General features: G+C 37.7%; 1 protein-coding gene and 1 long non-coding RNA gene across 2 annotated transcripts; both read left to right on the forward strand.

Moving 5' to 3' along the window:
- The first annotated feature begins 5,552 nt into the window (after positions 1–5,552).
- LOC131530082 (uncharacterized) lies at positions 5,553–8,738 on the forward strand. Its single transcript, XR_009268321.1, has 3 exons — positions 5,553–5,798; positions 7,265–7,351; positions 7,635–8,738. It is a non-coding gene; the product is annotated as an uncharacterized LOC131530082 (long non-coding RNA).
- A 322-nt stretch (positions 8,739–9,060) lies between these two features.
- Positions 9,061–16,327, forward strand: fstl3 (follistatin-like 3 (secreted glycoprotein)). The gene is made up of 5 exons (XM_058762173.1): positions 9,061–9,395; positions 10,560–10,745; positions 13,837–14,052; positions 14,543–14,770; positions 14,850–16,327. Exons 1-5 carry the CDS (start codon positions 9,320–9,322, stop codon positions 14,882–14,884), a joined length of 741 nt encoding a protein of 246 aa, XP_058618156.1. The 5' UTR covers positions 9,061–9,319; the 3' UTR covers positions 14,885–16,327.
- Positions 16,328–19,530: the final 3,203 nt, after the last annotated feature.

Here is a 19,530-nt window from a genome sequence, read left to right on the forward strand (position 1 = left end):
GTACTGACCAGGCTCAGCCCTGCTTAGCTTCCATGGGCAACCGGTCTTGGGCTGCAGCGTGATATGGCTGTGGCTGTGATTGACAGGACTGGATGATTAGGCTACTCCCGAACCTGCGTTTGGGAACTTCATTTCAGGAAACACTATTTTAGGGCTGTTACAGTATCAGTGAAAGAAGAAACTTGTGATACAGAATTGAACGACATGTTCCATTTTTTTTAAATGTTTCAAATATTTTTTTTTTTAAATAATTATAATAAAAGTTTCCCCTTCCTAGTGTTCCATAGGGACTGCTTAAGCAAAAAAATTAAATAAAATATATATTTTTTAAAAGTGTTGGCGTATGCTAGTTACACTATTGTTTTCACAGTTCACAACTTTTAAGCAAATAAAATTTTTATTGTAATGTTCATTGGGCTACATGTTTAGGTGATTGTCACAGAGTTGTTTTAAAGGTTTGAAGGACTTTGGTGACAGTGCTGAATGAGATCAAACAGATTTGATTGTACCTCTACTATTAATCTCTCTCGATATCGGTTTTCAATATCAGTAAATTGAGTGTAAAATGTAATGGGCCTATGTTTATACAGATTGCCATACACACAAGAAAATGAATTATTTAGTTTAACAATAACAAATAACAATATAGCCTAATACATTTAAAATAACGATTTAAGTAATGAATAAAATAAGGTTTTATAAGACACAACAAAATAAATAAGACCGTTTCCCACAAAATGGTTCAAAAGCATTACCAGAAAATGGCCTACATTCATTTAGTATGGATGGGAGAAAATCTCTTTCTCTCACACAGACCACTCACCACTAACCTTACAGAAACAACGGTGACAGCCGTCAGTCCGCGTTGTAGCTAAAAATACAGTTGAAAGCGTTTGATCGCTTCCTTGCTTATTTTCACACCATTAACAGGTCGTCGAGTCCCTTCACCTCATAACAGCGCGAGAGCGGGAAAGGTGAGAAGCGGGAAAAGCTCCCGCTCTCTCTCAGCCACACAAGCTCAAACGCTGCCCCTGCGCGAGAATGTTACGCTTCAGTCATTTGTTGCCATGGCAACTGTGTGTGCTGACCGTCTGAGCTAGCAAGCTTTCAAGAGTTGTGAACAGTCTATATATATATTAAATTATATTTTTTCCTACTGAGGCGTTAAAACTGAAATGATTCTACTTCAATACAGCCAGAAATAAAAACAATGAGCCAATTTCATCTTCTCTTCTGCAATCGCAGCATTCTTAAAGCTACAAAATATAATGTAAAAAAAAGTTTTATATAGCTTACACATTTCCAGAGCTACATATAAGTCAGTGCTATGCATTATATGGAAACAACAGATATTTGTGTATTTTCTTAATTCTGTAATTACCCTGATTTACACTAGCCTACTGAAAAAAAACAACAACAAAAAAACCCGCCTAACCTGGTTAGCTGGTCTTAACTTGTCCAGCCTGGCTGGTCCTTTTGCTGGTTTTAAAGAGGGCATTTTTGTAGATGACCAAGCTGGGAGACAAGCTTGGGGGTGGGCGTCCTGGGGACTGATCCAAGATGGAGACACGGGAGGCCTCCAGGGCAGATCAGGGAGCTCGGGAGGCCATGGTGAAGCATGAAATTTCCACACACACAATTTTCCAGGGGGAAATTAGGTCCTTTACTGCCCGGAGGAATTCTGGGGGGGCACTGGAAGGCACTCTGGAGGAACGGGCTCTGGAGTTAGGATAGGCGCCGAGAACTCCAGGGTTAGCGCCATATCCAGAAGCTCTGGGGCTGGAGCCGACACTGGAGCCAGGTCTGGGCTTGACTGACGAGCGGCCGGCCATCTTGACTTACGAGCGACCGGCCATTCTGGGCTGAGGACCAGGGTGGAGCTTGGTAGGAGACGGGGATATTTGGGGTTGGGCAGGCAGTTGGAGCCGTTGGAGAGGTATGTGGGAGTTCTTGGCATGGGGTGAGCTGATGAGACGCAGCGTGTTCCAGCTGGAGCTGGATGACGAGGCTTGGGAATTTGACGAGGCTTAATCAGCTCGATCAGGAGAAAATCACACACAGGAAGATCGCAGCGGATTGTCTCGTCATCCAACCCCAGCAGGAAGCACGCACCTAGAGCGGCGTCGTGCCAGCTCACCCGGTTAGAGAGCTCGAGAAAATCCTCCACATATCGCTCCAACCTCAGACCGCCCTGCCACAAACCCCACAGCGCATCCTCAGCTGCAGTCATCTTTTTAGGTCCATTCTTCTGTCCCGGGTTGGTGATGCAGATGGAACGATCATGATGGAGATGACAGAAAAATCTTTTAATTAAGTAAATACAAATACAAATAGTACAAGCACGAGAACCAACTTAACATAGTCGAGAATGTACAAAGGCTAAGGGAGAACTGAGGGTTTATAAACACATGGAACGTAAACAATGAGAACTGAAACAAGTGCTAGGAATAATCAATTAACTTAACAAGAACGGGAAAATAACCATATAAGGAAACTCAGGAAGAATGACAGGGTTAAAACATGGAAAAACAGGTCCAAAACCCTGACACTAATATCTTGCAACATAAATAACAGTGCTATCTTAATACTAATTTTATTATAATATTATTGCAACAAGCTCCTTATTTGGCAAGGTTGGTTATGTTGTGACAAAGTTGTTTGCTATTTCAAACATATAATTTGTTTGTTTCAACAATAGAGTGATACTGATTCAACAGACAAATAATGCAGATCATTTTTTTTTTTTTTTTTGCCTCTTGTTTTGTATTGAGGGTCATTTTCAAGTATGTCATGAGTAAGACTGAATGCTTTGTCGTGATATCCCATCAGTGCATCACAATAGACCCTGCACCACATTATTCAACTAAATTAGTCCTCACTGTCATCTATGACTGTCTGTTGTTCTAAAATGAAACAGCACTGCAAAAACTCCCATTAAAACATCCAGTCAGTCTCTAATTACAATGTTTTGGCAGTGCTGTGTACAAATCAGTTGATTTGTCATAGTTATTTAAGCTATCAATCATACATTAGTGTTTGACATAAAAGAAAATAATAAAATAAACATTTGTGCTAATGAAGAACTAGAGCCTGGATCTAAAATGCATTTGCTAACTATCTTTGCCCTCACAACCTCTCTACTTATGTTGAAACACCTGCTACCAAGCATCTGAAGGCAATCGCCTTTTGCTGTAGACCAGTGCTATGATCAACACATCACGACTCACTCTCATCCTACACCCACTCATTTAAAACGCAATAGCATACAGTAGTTCAGTTTGCCAAGTGTCATAGAAGGTGCTAGTGCCATAACAGTGCCACCTACTGTACAGCTGGTAATATGTGGACTTAGTATTAATCACTATCATCTTTCGTTTTCAGCACCATACTCCGGAGCTCATCATTACACGTGAATTCACAGTGTGACTCACAAAATGTCCTGTTCATATGACAAGTTTGTATACAGTAGCCTATTAGAGTTGCTGCTATATGAATGAGTTGCTAATCAGTCAATCCCCTTTTTTGTTCTTGCAAAAACCCCTAAATATTACATGTATTCCTAGCCTCAAAGACAATATCAAAGATGGTAACGTCCAAAACACTGGAAAGTTCTCTCCGCTGACAAGGTTTATCAGGTTTATCAAGTTTATCAGTCATATTTTTAATAACTGACACCAACTTTTTTACCTCAGTGGAGACTGGAGCACGAGCCACGTGCAAACAAATTTTGGATCCAATCCTTCAGATCACACACTGCTAAAATCTACCCCTACTCTGTGAGACACATTTAATCTGTGATTGACACATCTGTCAGCGTAGCGCCATTTTGGAGAATATCCGCCGGACGCAAGCAGCATACGCTGTTCTGTGTCAGCCGCGCCGAACGGATACGTCTTTATACGTTTGTTTACGCTTTGATTTGAACCAAAACAGTGTATCCTTGCGGCGCCACTGACACGGAACAGCGTACGCTGCTTGTGTCCAGCAGATATTCTCCAAAACGGCGCTATGCTGAGACGAATTGTTGAATAAAGTCTTTTTTTTTTTTTCTTTGCGTACAAACAGTATTCTCGTAGCTTCATAACGTTACGGTTGAACCACTGATGGCAGATGGACTATTCTGACCATGTTTTTTATACTTTTCTGTGCCTTGACAGTGTTAATTGTTTGGCAGTCAATGGGACAGGCCTCCAGTTTTCATCCAAAATATCTTATATTGTGTTCCGAAGACGAACAAAGCTTTTACGGGTTTGGAAAGCGATTAATGACAAAATTTTCATTTTGGGGTGGAGTTACCCTTTAAAGGCAGGGTAGATGATTTAGTTTAAATACATTTGTTATGCTGGTTGAAAGTCTCTTCACATCTCAATGTATTTATATGTATTCATATCATCTGTGGAAGGTGTTCATGTTTGTCCAATCTTTTCCCTCAGTCCCTCGGTCCCTCGGAGGGCCTGTCTGTCAACATATATGCCTCTGCGCACCCTGTTCGCGCAGACATGATACGTCATCAGCTAGTTCCATTACTCTATTGCAGACAGCGAGAATGGAAGGCGTTATTATAGATGTGTTTTCTTAGTGGTGAATGAGCCATGAGGTAATCTGACAGAGTTGCTTTCAACCCTCTACCAACACTGGCTCATCGTGTCACTGGTTAGCTTCTGGTCTGCCTTTAAGCGTTCATGTGTTTTGGAGGAGGCGTGGCTTTGGAGAATGATTTGCAGGGAGGGTGGGATCTTATGCTTGCAAAGCTAGCCATTGATAGCCTCTCCGAAATCTCCTACCCTACTTTTAACATATTACTGGTATATGCCGTGACAGACCAAATTGTACATAACGGCTCCGTTCACACAGCAGTCGTTAGCTTGTGTTAACATCAGTTATCTGCAATAGAAAATGTAACAATGTCGCAGCATATTACTGAATGTACTGCGCGATCAGCGTAGTCTGATAATGGAGTAGTGATTCAAAGAAGAACTGAGTTAATCGTTCTGTAGCCTAATTGTAGCCTATAGCGATCTAATGACTCGGTTCTTCGAAATATACAGCGTCAAGCTGTCAGATTCCTGAACGAATGAACTGTTTAAATATAACATGTTGTCAGAAGTGTTTTATAAAAATTTATTCAGTATATCACATTTTATATTTTTTTAGAGGTGTTAATATATAGTTAAGGCCAAATTGGACTGCATTTATGCCACCTCCAAAAAGACTGCGAAAAGTCTGTGTAATATATTGCAGTAATAGTGTTCATTGTATTTTATTAATGAAATTATCTAATTATTTCACTATGGAATTGCATATTTATTCCAAATATTTATTCCTTAAAAATACCAAAATAATCCTTAATGAAACTATTTAGCAGGCAATCATTCCTTAAACTACTACCTTCTGTAACAAATTAGCACAATCATGAAAATGTATATTTTTGTATAGCTCCCTCTATATCTTATGTATTCTGACTTTGTCTGTTTCCAACCGGGTTTTAGACTCATTATTACCCTCTACAAATAGATGCTCACTTAATTGTTTACTTTGTAATTGGATGGCAAACTGTGCATGATGTTTGTGTCCTCTTCACTGGCATAGGCCTGAGCAGACATCAGTGTAGGATGCTTCCCATCGCCCTGAGGCTCCCAGGCTTCCTGCCAGTGTGCTCTCCTTTTAGTCTGTGTTGCGTCAAAGCACGTCCTTTGCAGCAAGATCTACACCCCACGGCGTAGCCGGCTAAGAGGGATTAACTTACCCATCAATGAACAGCTGGAGGGACTTTAAATGGCCATTGAGAAGGAGGCAAGGTGTGTTGGTGTGAGGGGGTGAATGAATTAGTCACCTACTTTCTCTTTGGTGGATTTTTCAATCAGAAACACACGAGAAGGGAATTAACTGATTATTTTATGTGTTTGTGTGACAAAGAAAACTAAAGGGAACTGTGATGCCAAAATCTTCAAATGTGGGGTTTTACATCACTTTGTTATTAATGGATGATTACTGTGCAATGTTTATGACAAAATTTGGGCTTTTTGATGTCATTAGGCATATGCGTCTGTTCCCAGTTGTGCTTTTACTCTGCATCATAGATGTGAATCGAAGCTTTTATCTCATTATGCAACAAAATGAATCATGTGTTTATTCTGTTCTGTTAAAATCCCTAAATCAAATCAGCAAACATCATTAGTATCAGTATTATCCAATATAATCATATTAGCAAAACATCATTTATAATTCATGTTGTTGAACAGAATAAGAGCATCTACTCCAAAGATTATAAAATGATGAATAACTAGGTCCTGTTGATTAGATTAATGACCATCACATGCATATTTTATTTAAGGTTCATCAAGAAAAAGGCACAGTATTTTCAGGTTACTTTTTTATCAGGTCATGCATTATTGACGAAATAATAAACAAGCCGTACACAATTGACAAATGTGTAATTAATTATTCTTGGTCTAGACAGGAATGAAATATTTAGTCTTGCTTCATACAACCACCAGTAGAGGGCAGCATTGCTAAATATTAAGGTTTAAATCACTTGCTGTTGTACCATTAAAACTGTCAAAGGAATAATTTTAGCTTTGACTAAACATATTAGTAAACATTAGTTTGGCTTGACATATTACAAATGCCACTGAATTGAATGCCAATGTATTAATTTATGTAATCATAAAATTCCCTGATATTTCCAGGTAAAAAATACTTTATTTTCTATAGCTATATAATATTTACATTAACATATTAACATTTAAGCTGCTTAAGTGACATTTTAGTGCATCGTTATTATTAAATTATTTTAAAATAATTTATAAAGATTGGTGTTAGAGCAACTTCTATCTAAATTATTGAATAATGTATTATTATTTGATGTACTTGAACCATTTTTATTGAATACGTTTATATTTATTATTATATTTATATTTATATATTTATTTTATTTTTTATAAATTATAATTTATTTTTGTTGTTGTTATTGCTATTTTAATATGAAAACAACATACTTGTGTATTATTATTATTATTATAAATTAAATTTCTGTTCTAAAATTCTGATATTTGCAGGTTTGTTTGTTTTTAAAGATTATATATATATATATATATATATATATAATTCATGAATATATTCAATAGCTACTGTATATAGCATTTTATCCTTTAAAGCCAAAATATATAATAGTTGTCATACCTTCAACCACTGAATAAATGTATGGCAACTGTAAAAACATTCCTAGTTCACATTCTGTACTTTTTCCCCTCCTTTCTACCAGGACCAGACCATTTTCAGATTCTGTCATAGTGGTGCCACAGCTGTGGTGTGTTTTTCATCACTGCAAATCAAAATCAGACATTTTTCAGTAAGTTCTTGCACTCACTTTTGCAGCTCATAAATATTGTGATCTTCGATGAGTGACTGATATTCATGAATAAGTGTTAGATGAATAATGGAAAACAGCACTAAGTGAGTTCATGTAGATCCAAACTATGTGAGAAAGTCCTTGAGCAAGTGCTTCCTTCGGCCACCCACCTCAAGGTCAGCATTTGCTGGGAATTATTATACATCAACAGAACACCCCCCCTCTTTTATAAACATAGATATAGACGGTTCATGTGATACTCTCTTTTTCTTCTCCTCCTCAGAGATCAAAGACCCTCCATTGAGGATTAAGCTATATGGGAAGAAACTGCAAAATATTAGCTGGCATGCAATATCATACCACAGCGATGGGAGGAAGGCAGGGTGTGCCAGTGAAGAAAGCATGCCAGCGCACGACTAGAGGAGTTTACATCAGAACCGAAATCGTCAATATGAACCATGTGTTCCACTCTCAAGGAGCTCCTTGTCTTGAACACAACATCTTAATGAGCTCCATGCTCGGCGGATGGTGGTTTTCCACATGGCTGAACGGCCCACAGACACACTAAGTCTCATCTATTTAGCGGTCACGCCGTTGACTTCCAGGCCACGTTTTAATGAAAGTCACGTGCTGATAGGTGACAGTCCACAGATACTGCTGCCAGGCCCCAATGGTGACCGCAGAATTGTTTATCTGGCCACAGGTGTGTCTTATCAGTTATTCAAACTGTATAATAGCTAAAATATTCAGTTGAATTAAGCCTAATTTTGCCCTCCAGTTGGAGAAATTCTTGAATAGACTTCTACAAAACTGACATTTTATGGCATTTTCACTAAAATTAAACCACAAAGGATCTTGAATAAAGCCAAATAATCAGCAGACAAAAATTATATATGTGTGTGTGCGTGTGTAATATATATATATATATATATATATATATATAGCAAAAACATTTGTAAATTGAATGCAACCAAATGTGTGTGTAAATATTTGATCAAAAAAATTGACAATTTTCAGTTGCCTTTTATTATTCTGCAGGTAATTTTATTTGTACAAATAGTACATCCATTAAAATGTGACTACATAGACTGTGGTTTGAGACATTTTGCACATACATGTAGTATTTATATCAGAAGTAATAAATAAAAAATATACAAGTAAATACTAAAGGAAGCCAGGCTAGCTAGTCATTACAAGAGATGAATCTCAGTAACTATGAGGTTTTGGTTCAAACTACAATTACACAAATTGAGTGTTTTCTCTAGCAGTGGTTTTGTATGTTGGTCAGATAAGATTCAACTTTATAATTAAGGTAGACTTTAACTGAAAGGTGGGTATTTTTGCTCAGGACAAGTGAGTTTTCTTTTTAATTCAAGGGTGACGCTATATTGAGGTAAGCTTACACAATAAGTAAACTTTACAAACAATAAATAAATAAAATTATTATAATAAATGAATAAATAAATATATATATATATATATATATATATATATATATATATATACATACAATGTATTTGTTTTATTTATTTATTTTGTAAGGCAAGAATTTAATATTTGTTGAATTTAATAAAAAAAAAAAACCTACCCAGAGAAATATTCATTGACTTACTTGCATAAATATTTGCCATTAGAGTTATCTTGGTAAATGTATTGGTTAACTGAGTTCAGACGGACCTAGATGAAGTGTGGGAGTTTTTCAGCCTCATATCCGAGAACTGACTCAAGTACACAACTGCATCAGCAACGTAACTGGCTGGAATTATCGCCCATCCCAGAAGCATAATTTACTCGGGCAAAATATTTATACAGAGGCGGACCGAAATCACTTACAACAAGCCCATTCACGAAACCTTGTGGAAACAACCCACGTTAGTAGCTCTCTAGACTTCTTATCAGTCTCAATACTTTTAAGGAACGCCGCTGATTCAAACATCTGTGTAAAGAAGTTGCCTATTCAACAGCATCATGAACTTTTTGGCTGTACTACATTGTGTGATACTTATTTCAGTTTGTGAAATACTTGAAGATCATCAAACGAACGGTAAGTGAACGACTTTACAATATTTCGCTTTTCATTATTAGCTTTCTTCATTAGTTGCTATAGAAGTTTGGCAACTTTAAACTACCATAGGGACTAACCGATATATTACTATGTGTGTGTGTGTGTGTGTGTGTGAAATAAACGCACGTTGGTGCGTGTTAAAGAAAACACTAACGTTAATTTATAATAATGACATTATAAATAACGAACTTGCGTTTAGTGGACGTACCGTTCAATATTGACAGCGATCGAGCAGCTGTTGCTATGGTTACCTCCTCACGCAAAGGCGATTTCTGTTGACTAGGGTAAACTTTAAATTTAACATTTGTGGTTACTGAAATGTTGTTCGAAAAAGCTGTATAAACATATGTGTATATATACTTTTATGTAAAAAATAATTAATACTCTAAAGGCTACCAGACGTTTTCTTTGACCCTCCTTTATGGGTAAAATAATGTTAATTTTGCAAATGAACGGAAAGTCAATGCACTTTAGAGTTATTGCATCGGTATTTATTGCAAGCTCTGTTAAATATGTGACATTAAGTTAGTTAACCACGTATCCAGAAACTGATAGTTAACCTTTGAGCAATAAAACAGAAATAAGGCATCTTTACAAAGTCAAGTTAAGGTTGCTCTGTGCCTGCTCACAATTCAGTGTAAAGACTTCATGCCGCATAAAAGCCAGACTAAAAGCCTGCTTTGACCAACCTCACCCCTTAGTATCAAAGTATACAGTTGTATTTGTATCTGTGTAAATCCATTTATACCAACTCTAAGCAGAATTAAACAGTCAATGTAAAGACAGCTAAAATGCCACTTCTGAAGCGCTTCTGTGCCACCTTTGGAATATATAAAGGTTTTACTTATTTCAAATCTTTGTTAATATTTTCACAAAGTGTCAGAGAAAACAATTCCCATAGTCCTGTAAAAAATTCCCTTTTTTCCTCATAACATATGAGATATTTCTCATGTGACGTATTTTATTGGGTATTATGACATATCTGAGATCATCTTTGTTTTAGTCATCAAATACTTTCCAGTTTCTTATGTGCAACTGTGAAGGAATGGAGAAAATGCATCACAAGTTGATGTCAGGGTTGTATTGTTGGCAATATGTCTGAGATGGATTATGTGTGTTTTCATTCTGTATTTGTTTGTCTAGCTGGCATGTGCTGGCTGCAGCAGGGTCCGGAGCACCGCTGTGACATGGTGCTCATGAGAGGCGTGAGCAAGGAAGAGTGCTGTGCGGCCGGCCGTCTGGACACTGCCTGGTCCAATACCAGTCTGCCTATCAATGAAGTCAGCCTGCTGGGATTCCTGGGAATAGTTTCCTGTAAGCCGTGCAAAGGTACAGACTCGTATTTACCCTCCGTTCTAAGATCTCAGCAGGTAGACTGGGTTGTCCCGTTCTAACTTGTTGATATCAGTGAGAGACTCTGTGCTGAAGTCTTCCTGAACTGGTTACTACACTCACAGAAAAAAGGTACAAAAGAAGTACCAAACCCTTTGGTACAGAGGTGTATCCCACCTCAGTGACAATATTTACCTTTTTTTCCCCCTGAATATTTACCATTTTAAGCCTTCTACACACATTAGAGAACATTCCTCATTTGCAAATTAGGGCTGAACCCATTTTAGTTGAGGAGATAAAATCTAGTACTGTACGCCAGATGCTGGTTTGGGGAGTTTTCTTTGCAAATGCAATTCTTCAGCAAGTTTAAAAAGCGCGGATCTACACCAGATGTTTTGTTTAACTTTCCCCGGCTGTTGTGGAAATCATTTACTACTGATCGCCTTGGCCAGGTACGTAGGTTCATATAAGGGCTCCAAACCTCTACTATTATCAGACATTTTAAACACAGAGTGTTATTACTGGAGTAAACAAGTTAGCCAACGTGATAATTAGAAAGAATTTACTCAGCCCAGTTAGCCCATAATTGTGCTCAAAATTGTAGTTTTGTGGTTTTTAGTGCATATCTATTAGCTTTGAGGTAATCTGTATGATTGTGCACTCTTAAAATTCACTTTTAGCAGGTAATTTTAGAAGATAGATGCATTTAAAATTTATAGTCCTCCTCCTCCAGGGAAACCAAGAAATTGATGAGTCATCCTGCTCTCACTCATTTCATCCAATCAAATGCTCTCCAGAATGAGAATGTTCCTCCCACTAAAGTTGTATTGACATTAGCAAAATTTTGGTGTCAAAAATATGGTCCATTGTCTATTGTCAACAGTGTTGTTAAGTCACTTTTAAACCATGCAGCTTTTTGTTAGTCAACGCGACACATCTGCTGGACCAGCTTGACCAACGTTGCACAATTTTTGTGGGGAAATAATTGGGGGAAAAAAAATGTGGTTCATGCAATGCGTACACGCATTACAATACAACAAAATGATATCAAACACCACTGCCTTTTCGTTTTCTTCAAAATATAAAACGCAACCCGCTTTTCATTTTTATTTTAAAAATATAAAACATTAATATGTGGTTTAGGTAATATGTGCACATATACACTGCACAATCTTCACTGTATGTAGCCTATAATAAAAGGAAATATGACAAACTCAACTCTGCCTTTTTTGTTAAATGTCAGTTTTAATGAACAATAATAGCCATTATAAAAGTATAAAGTATAAGAGACTTATGTAATAGGAAATAAAGACAAAAGCAAGTTAACAAAGTCAGCGCTGTATTACAATAAATAAATAATTTATGAAACATAACTTTGTGCTCAGCCAAAAACGATATGACCTGGAAGAAATAATAGATTCATAAGACCAAATATTGCCTGTTAGATTTAAATAAACTGCAGATTTGAGTTTTAAACAACTATATTCTCACCTGAAATACTCTTAGAACAGTAATATTTTGAAAAATGTTCGGTTTTCCCCTCTGCCATTAACGCTCGCTGATTGCTGCATTCTGGAATACCTGGCTGCCTCAAATTCGCACAAGTTGCAAATTACAATTCCAAATTGTGTGGATTTTGCACTCATACGAAATTCCAGATTGTTAGGATTTTGCCCTCATACGAAATTCCCGATTGTGTGGATTTCTGTTGATATAACTGGTAAATGTGACTGCACATTACTACAACTTACTTCTGAATTGCAATAGCAAGTTGTAAACTGAAATGTCAGATTGTGTGGAGTTTGCCCTAATGCTAAATTTTTCCAAATTGCATGAATTCTTATTGAAATGACTGGATTTTGTCTGTAAAAAAAACTTCTGAACAGTGGTAAATGTGACTGCACCTTAATATGACCTGCTTCTGATTAGCAATAGCAAGTTGCAAATCGAAATTCCAGATTGTGTGGATTTCGCCCTCACACAAAATTCCTGATTACATCGATCCCTATTGAAATGACTGGATTCCATCCCGCATTTTAATACAGCCCATATCGGAATAGCAATAGCAAGTTGCAAATTGGAATTCTAGATATACATTTTTAATTTTTCTCTCAATTTTCTCTTAATTCAGCTATATTTCTCATTATGCATAAAATGAAGAAAAAATAAATAGTTTGACATAATAGCAACTATATTTCCCCCCTTTTCTCTCCTCCCTCTCTCAGTATTCACTCTTTCCCAATGCTTATTGGAAAGCAGACTTGTTTTGTCTTTTCCTCTCGGAGATGACTGAATTACAGCACACCGCAAAGAAAAATGTGTGCCATATGCTGGAAAGGTCTGGTCCTCATAAGCCTCAAACTCAATCAGCATCATTAGACACTTGGGGTGAGGAGGGTGAAGAAACACTGGAAGTGAAAGTCTGTTATATTGTTTGTTCCATGGCGTTTGCTTTCCATTATCATAAAACTATATGAACTATAGTGGACCCTACTGTTTGACCTCCCCAGCGTGTTCTCAATGTCAAAACGCTTCAAAGCATTCCTGAAAGCTCAACTCACGCTTAGCGTCTGTCCGGCGCATTTCCTTACATTTGTTTTTCGGGGGCAGACAAGGCAGTTCGTAAATCATGTGTGACTGCCGGCGGATCTTGAGGAAACATAACAGGGTTATGCTGGGATTTCCAGTGGAGGTGGAGGTATCTGATTCGGCCTTGAGTGATTTAGTTGGCTTCACAGGGAAGGGGAGCAACAGGATATTAAAGAACTTGCAGGAATGGGAACCATAAGCTTGGATAACGGGGCCTGAATCGTAGAAACAGTTTCTGATGTGTTTTGTTTGCTCTGGCTTGAACGGAGTAGAATAGACAATTATTGGACAATGTCAATGGATGACTCATTAATTCAGAATGACTCAACTTGCAATTGAGTTAAAAAAATTGATGTTAGCATGTTGCTAAGCTAACAGCGTGATATGCATAAAAATACAAATATGAGGTGACAGAACTATTTTATCAATGCTTTTCAGTATTAAATGAATATATACGTTTCCTTATAATCAACTTTTGTCCACCAACTTTGTCTGGCAGAGAACTGCGAGGGGGTCAACTGCGGCTCTGGAAAGGTGTGCAGGATGAAGTCTGGACGTCCCCAGTGCGTATGCTCTCCAGACTGTTCCAACATCTCCACTAAACACGCCGTGTGTGGGAGCGATGGGAACTCATACAAGGACGAGTGCGCACTCCTGATGGCTCGCTGCAGAGGTCACCCTGACCTGGAGATTATGTACCAAGGGGAATGCAAAAGTATGCTGCTGATTTTCAGGTTCCACATGCTGAGTCCATTATTTTGGTCAAATGTTTTGCAGACTGACTGAAAAGCTTCAGCTTCAGATTATTACCGGGACTGAATTATAAATTCATATTTACCATATGTATTCTGATAAGCTTCTAATAATATTTACCAGTCCCTTGTGAAAATGTGCACTTGATTGTATTGAATATAAGTGACTGCAAACATTACATTAAGTTTGCACTCAAGTCTATTCTTTCTTATTCATAAAGTACATTATTTTTATGCTAAGTACTCTTTTTAAACGTATGCTAAAGTGTACTACTTTTTCACAAGGGATGTCCAAAATTAAGCATTAAAATTGGCTTTCTGTTTTGCTTTGTCTTTTCTTTTGGCTAAATCGTGTAGAAAGTCGTTTGGACCCTGGTGGTCACTTGCATGTTGCATCTTCTTCTAAATATAATTTTTCCATCATTTTCTTGATTCTTGACACTATTCTTTCAGAGTCCTGCTCAAATGTCGTATGTCCTGGGACGCATACCTGCGTGACGGACCAGACCAACAGTGCCCACTGTGTCATGTGCCGCACTGCACCCTGCCCGATGCCCATGGTCACTGAGCAAACCATCTGCGGCAACGATAACATCACTTACTCCAGCGCCTGCCACCTGCGTAGGGCTACCTGTTTTTTGGGTCGATCCATAGGGGTCCGCCATTATGGACACTGCAGAGGTACGTTTTTACACACCTGCAAGATTCTGATATATCCACATTGGACTTGTTGAACTCATTTTAACGTTGTGTCTTACAGGTAATGAAGAAAGTGAGGAGAATTCACTCTTCTGAGGATGTCAAGAGCAGATCCACTCCCTGTACATATTATGATGGCACATAAGACGTGAGAGAACCTGTTTGAAACCATATAGTCTCACAACATGGTTCTCCGTTCCATAGAACCACTACTAGTATTTTATACGCATGCAATTCATACTTAGAGAAAATGTGTGGTTTTAACAGGAGAACTGAACTGATGAATTGACAATGTGCATATTGTAAATATACTACAAGCTACTATTTATTGGAGAAAAGTAAGGAAGTCAGTGTTATTTATGTGTTAACACCATATATCCGTACATCAGCTGCCTTTATCAAGGTATTTATTGTGGGTTTTGCTTCAGTTTTCATGTACACGTCAAAACTGAATAATGTAAACATGCACATTCCCGTACCTATGAATTTCCTCATGATTACTGGATAAAAATGTCTATTTCTTTTTTCAAAAAGAGCTATTTCTTGTCAATTAAATATTTTAGAACATAACATTTGATGTTTTTTATATTATTTTATGTTTTTAATATTTTATATTATTTATATGTGTTTTATGATTATATTAACTTAATTCCCATGGTTTTCCAGACCTGGAAATGATCATTTTTAAAAATTTTCCTAGTTTTCTAAGACAGTGGGAACCTTGACATGAGCACTCTGTATGCCAGACAAAGTTTATCAGCATTGTCAGCCATGAGCTTTTTGACAACTCTACTATGAACAAAGCACATAGAATATTAACCAGCAAAAATGATGACCAAACACCACTGAAATATCTTCTTGAACATTCCTAAGTACAGCTTTCCCAAAACCGTGCCTCTCTGCAAAAGCCATGTGGAGTCACAGTTGAAATTCCTATGGACATGAGAGACTACTTACTCATTGAGATAAAGTGTTGTGCGTGTACTGTTTGTATTCAGAGGGATTACTCAGCCAAAACAGCTACGCTTCCAGGCCACGTTCACATTGACATGAAGACCAAACTGAGCCACCCACCAAGCAATGAAATTACCAGCTACAGTCTGAAGGCAGCAGTTTTTTACGAGGATGCTGGGACAGTCAAACAATGTACAGTACATTCTACTGTTGTAATGGTTTTCACATTGTCGGGTTGTGTTTTTGTCATTTTGTGTGTGTTTGAGTTTTATGGTCACTTGACCTTGTTGTATACTTAAATGGTCATAAGGAGAATTTCAGTGACTAGGTGTTTTATCTGATTCCCAGTAAATCGTATTGTGTTATGCAAAAATGAAGAAAAAAGAATTTGGTAGACGCAGATATTTGTGTAAAACATCATTGTACAAGTTTGTTCCATGCATTCCTTTTAGTAGATATTTAACCTTCCTGTAAATAGAGACCTTTTGCAGTATCTGAATATATACTGTAAAATTCAGTTTATTCAATTGCATATTTTTGTATTGTTTACTTACTTTTTTTTTTTTTATTAAAACACAAAATTAATGTTGTGTTAATATGATTCTAATGGTTCTTGCTGATTCATGTTTAAGATTTTGAAGCCCAATTCATGTCATTAAGTTTGACAAATTGATAAAACAATTAAACAATCAATTGTTTAAATATACAGATAAAATAATTTGATCAATAAAAACTATACACATATATATATATATATACACACATATATATATACATACATGTATATACATACACACATACATATATACAGTGGTATGAAAAAGTGTTGGCCCCCTTCCTGATTTTTAAAATTTTTTTGCATGTTTGTCACACTTTAATGTTTCAGATCGTCAAACAAATGTAAATATTAATCAAAGATAACACAAGTAAACACAACATGCAGTTTTTAAATGAAGTTTTTTATTATAAAGGGAAAACAAAATCCAAACCCACATGGCCCTGTGTGAAAAAGTGCTTGCCCCCTAAATCTAATAACTGGTTGTGCCACCCTTTGCAGCAAAAACTGCAATCAAGCGTTTGCGATAACTGGCAATGAGTCTTTCACATCTCTGTGGAGGAATTTTGGCCCACTCTTCTTTGCAGAATTGTTTTAATTCAGCCACATTGGAGGGTTTTCAAGCATGAATGGACTGTTTAAGGTCATGCCTCGGCATTTAAATTGGATTTAAGTCCAGACTTTGATTTGGCCACTCCAAAACCTTAATTTTGTTTTTCTTGAGCCATTCAGAGGTGGACTTGCTGGTGTGTTTTGGATCATTGTCCTGCTGCATAACCCAAGTGTGCTTGAGCTTGAGGTCACAAACAGATGGCCGGACATTCTCCTTCAGGATTTTCTGATAGAGTGCAGGATTCATGGTTCCATCAATTATGGCAAGTCATCCAGGTTCTGAAGCTGCAAAGCAGCCTCAGACCATCACACTACCACCACCATGTTTGGCTGTTGGTATGATGTTCTTTTTATGAAATGCTGTGTTGGTTTTACGCCAGATGTAACGGGACACACACCTTCCAAAAAGTTCACCTTTTGTTGCATCAGTCCACAGAATATTTGCCCAAAAGTCTTGGGGATAATCAAGATATTTTTTGGCAAATGTGAGACGAGCCTTTGTGTTGTTTTTGGTCAGCAGTGGCTTTTGCCTTGGAACTCTCCCATAGATGCTGTTTTTGCCCAGTCTCTTTCTTATTGTTGAATCATGAACACTGACCTTAATTGAGGCAAGTGAGGCCTGCAGTTCTTGAGATGTTGTTCTGGGTTCTTTTATGACCTCCTGGATGAGTCGTCTTTGTGCTCTTGGAGTAATTTTGGTAGGCTGGCCACTCCTGGGAAGGTTCACCACTGTTCCAAGTTTTCTCCATTTGTGGATAATGGCTCTGACCATGGTTTGCTGGAGTCCCAAAGCCTTAGAAATGGCTTTATAACCCTTTCCAGACTGATACATGTAAACTATTTTGTTTCTCATCTGTTTATGAATTTCTTAAGATTGCGGAATAATGTGTTGCTCTTTAAACATGCTTCACTTTGTCAGACAGGATCTATTTAAGTGATTTCTTGATTCAACAGGTCTGGCAGTAATCAGGCCTGGGTTTGGCTAGTGAAATTTAGCTCAGCTTTCTAAAATAATGTGGTTAATCACAGTTCTTTCATGATTTAATAGGAGGGGGCAAGCACTTTTTCACACAGGGCCATGTGGGTTTGGATTTTGTTTTCCCTTCATAATAAAAAACTTCATTTAAAAACAGCATGTTGTGTTTTTAAATGAGCGGATTCAACTAATTATTATTTAGTAACTAGTTCCACAGAAATTGTACGTTCAGTCAATTTCTGACTTCAAAGTGTTATTTGAATTGTTATTTTTTAGTTGGCTCAAGCTTTTGTGAACAAGTTTTTTATTCCATTCAACTAAAATGTTTTAATCGGTCAAACATTTAGAAGACTACAGCAAGTTATGTCAATTAAAATTTAACCCTTTACTCCATGTGTTTTATATGTTACCTAAACTAAGATTTATTATTTGGGCATCATACGAAATTGCTGGGGAACTACATAAACATATATTTTTATATGAACCAGGTGTTATAGTACATACAGTGGGCACGGAAAGTATTCAGACCCCCTTAATTTTTTCACTCTTTGTTATATTGCAGCCATTTGCTAAAATCATTTAAGTTCATTTTTTTTCCTCATTAATGTACACACAGCACCCCATATTGACAGAAAAACACAGAATTGTTGACATTTTTACAGATTTATTAAAAAAGAAAAACTGAAATATCACATGGTCCTAAGTATTCAGACCCTTTGCTGTGACACTCATATATTTAACTCAGGTGCTGTCCATTTCTTCTGATCATCCTTGAGATGGTTCTACACCTTCATTTGAGTCCAGCTGTGTTTGATTATACTGATTGAACTTGATTAGGAAAGCCACACACCTGTCTATATAAGACCTTACAGCTCACAGTGCATGTCAGTGCAAATGAGAATCATGAGGTCAAAGTAACTGCCTGAAGAGCTCAGAGACAGAATTGTGGCAAGGCACAGATCTGGCCAAGGTTACAAAAAAATTTCTGCTGCACTTAAGGTTCCTAAGAGCACAGTGGCCTCCATAATCCTTAAATGGAAGACGTTTGGGACGACCAGAACCCTTCCTAGAGCTGGCCGTCCGCCAAACTGAGCTATCGGGGAGAAGAGCCTTGGTGAGAGGTAAAGAAGAACCCAAAGATCACTGTGGCTGAGCTCCAGAGATGCAGTCGGGAGATGGGAGAAAGTTGTAGAAAGTCAACCATCACTGCAGCCCTCCACCAGTCGGGGCTTTATGGCAGAGTGGCCCGACGGAAGCCTCTCTTCAATGCAAGACACATGAAAGCTCACATGGAGTTTGCTAAAAAAACACCTGAATAAGATTCTCTGGTCTGATGAGACCAAGATAGAACTTTTTGGCCTTAATTCTAAGCAGTATGTGTGGAGAAAACCAGGCACTGCTCATCACCTGTCCAATACAGTCCCAACAGTGAAGCATGGTGGTGGCAGCATCATGCTGTGGGGGTGTTTTTCAGCTGCAGGGACAGGACGACTGGTTGCAATCGAGGGAAAGATGAATGCGGCCAAGTACAGGGATATCCTGGACGAAAATCTTCTCCAGAGTGTTCAGGACCTCAGACTGGGCCGAAGGTTTACCTTCCAACAAGACAATGACCCTACGCACACAGCTAAAATAACGAAGGAG

This window comes from Onychostoma macrolepis, chromosome 22 (assembly GCF_012432095.1).
Source record: "Onychostoma macrolepis isolate SWU-2019 chromosome 22, ASM1243209v1, whole genome shotgun sequence".
Taxonomy (NCBI): domain Eukaryota; kingdom Metazoa; phylum Chordata; class Actinopteri; order Cypriniformes; family Cyprinidae; genus Onychostoma; species Onychostoma macrolepis.

What these genes read in the sequence shown, in the direction of transcription:
- fstl3 (XM_058762173.1), top strand. Translation starts at nt 9,320, where the DNA reads ATGAACTTTTTGGCTGTACTACATTGTGTGATACTTATTTCAGTTTGT. An exon ending in TGAAGATCATCAAACGAACG is followed by an intron (nt 9,396 to 10,559) that starts GTAAGTGAACGA and finishes TTGTTTGTCTAG; the next exon opens with CTGGCATGTGCTGGCTGCAG. An exon ending in CCATTATGGACACTGCAGAG is followed by an intron (nt 14,771 to 14,849) that starts GTACGTTTTTAC and finishes TGTGTCTTACAG; the next exon opens with GTAATGAAGAAAGTGAGGAG.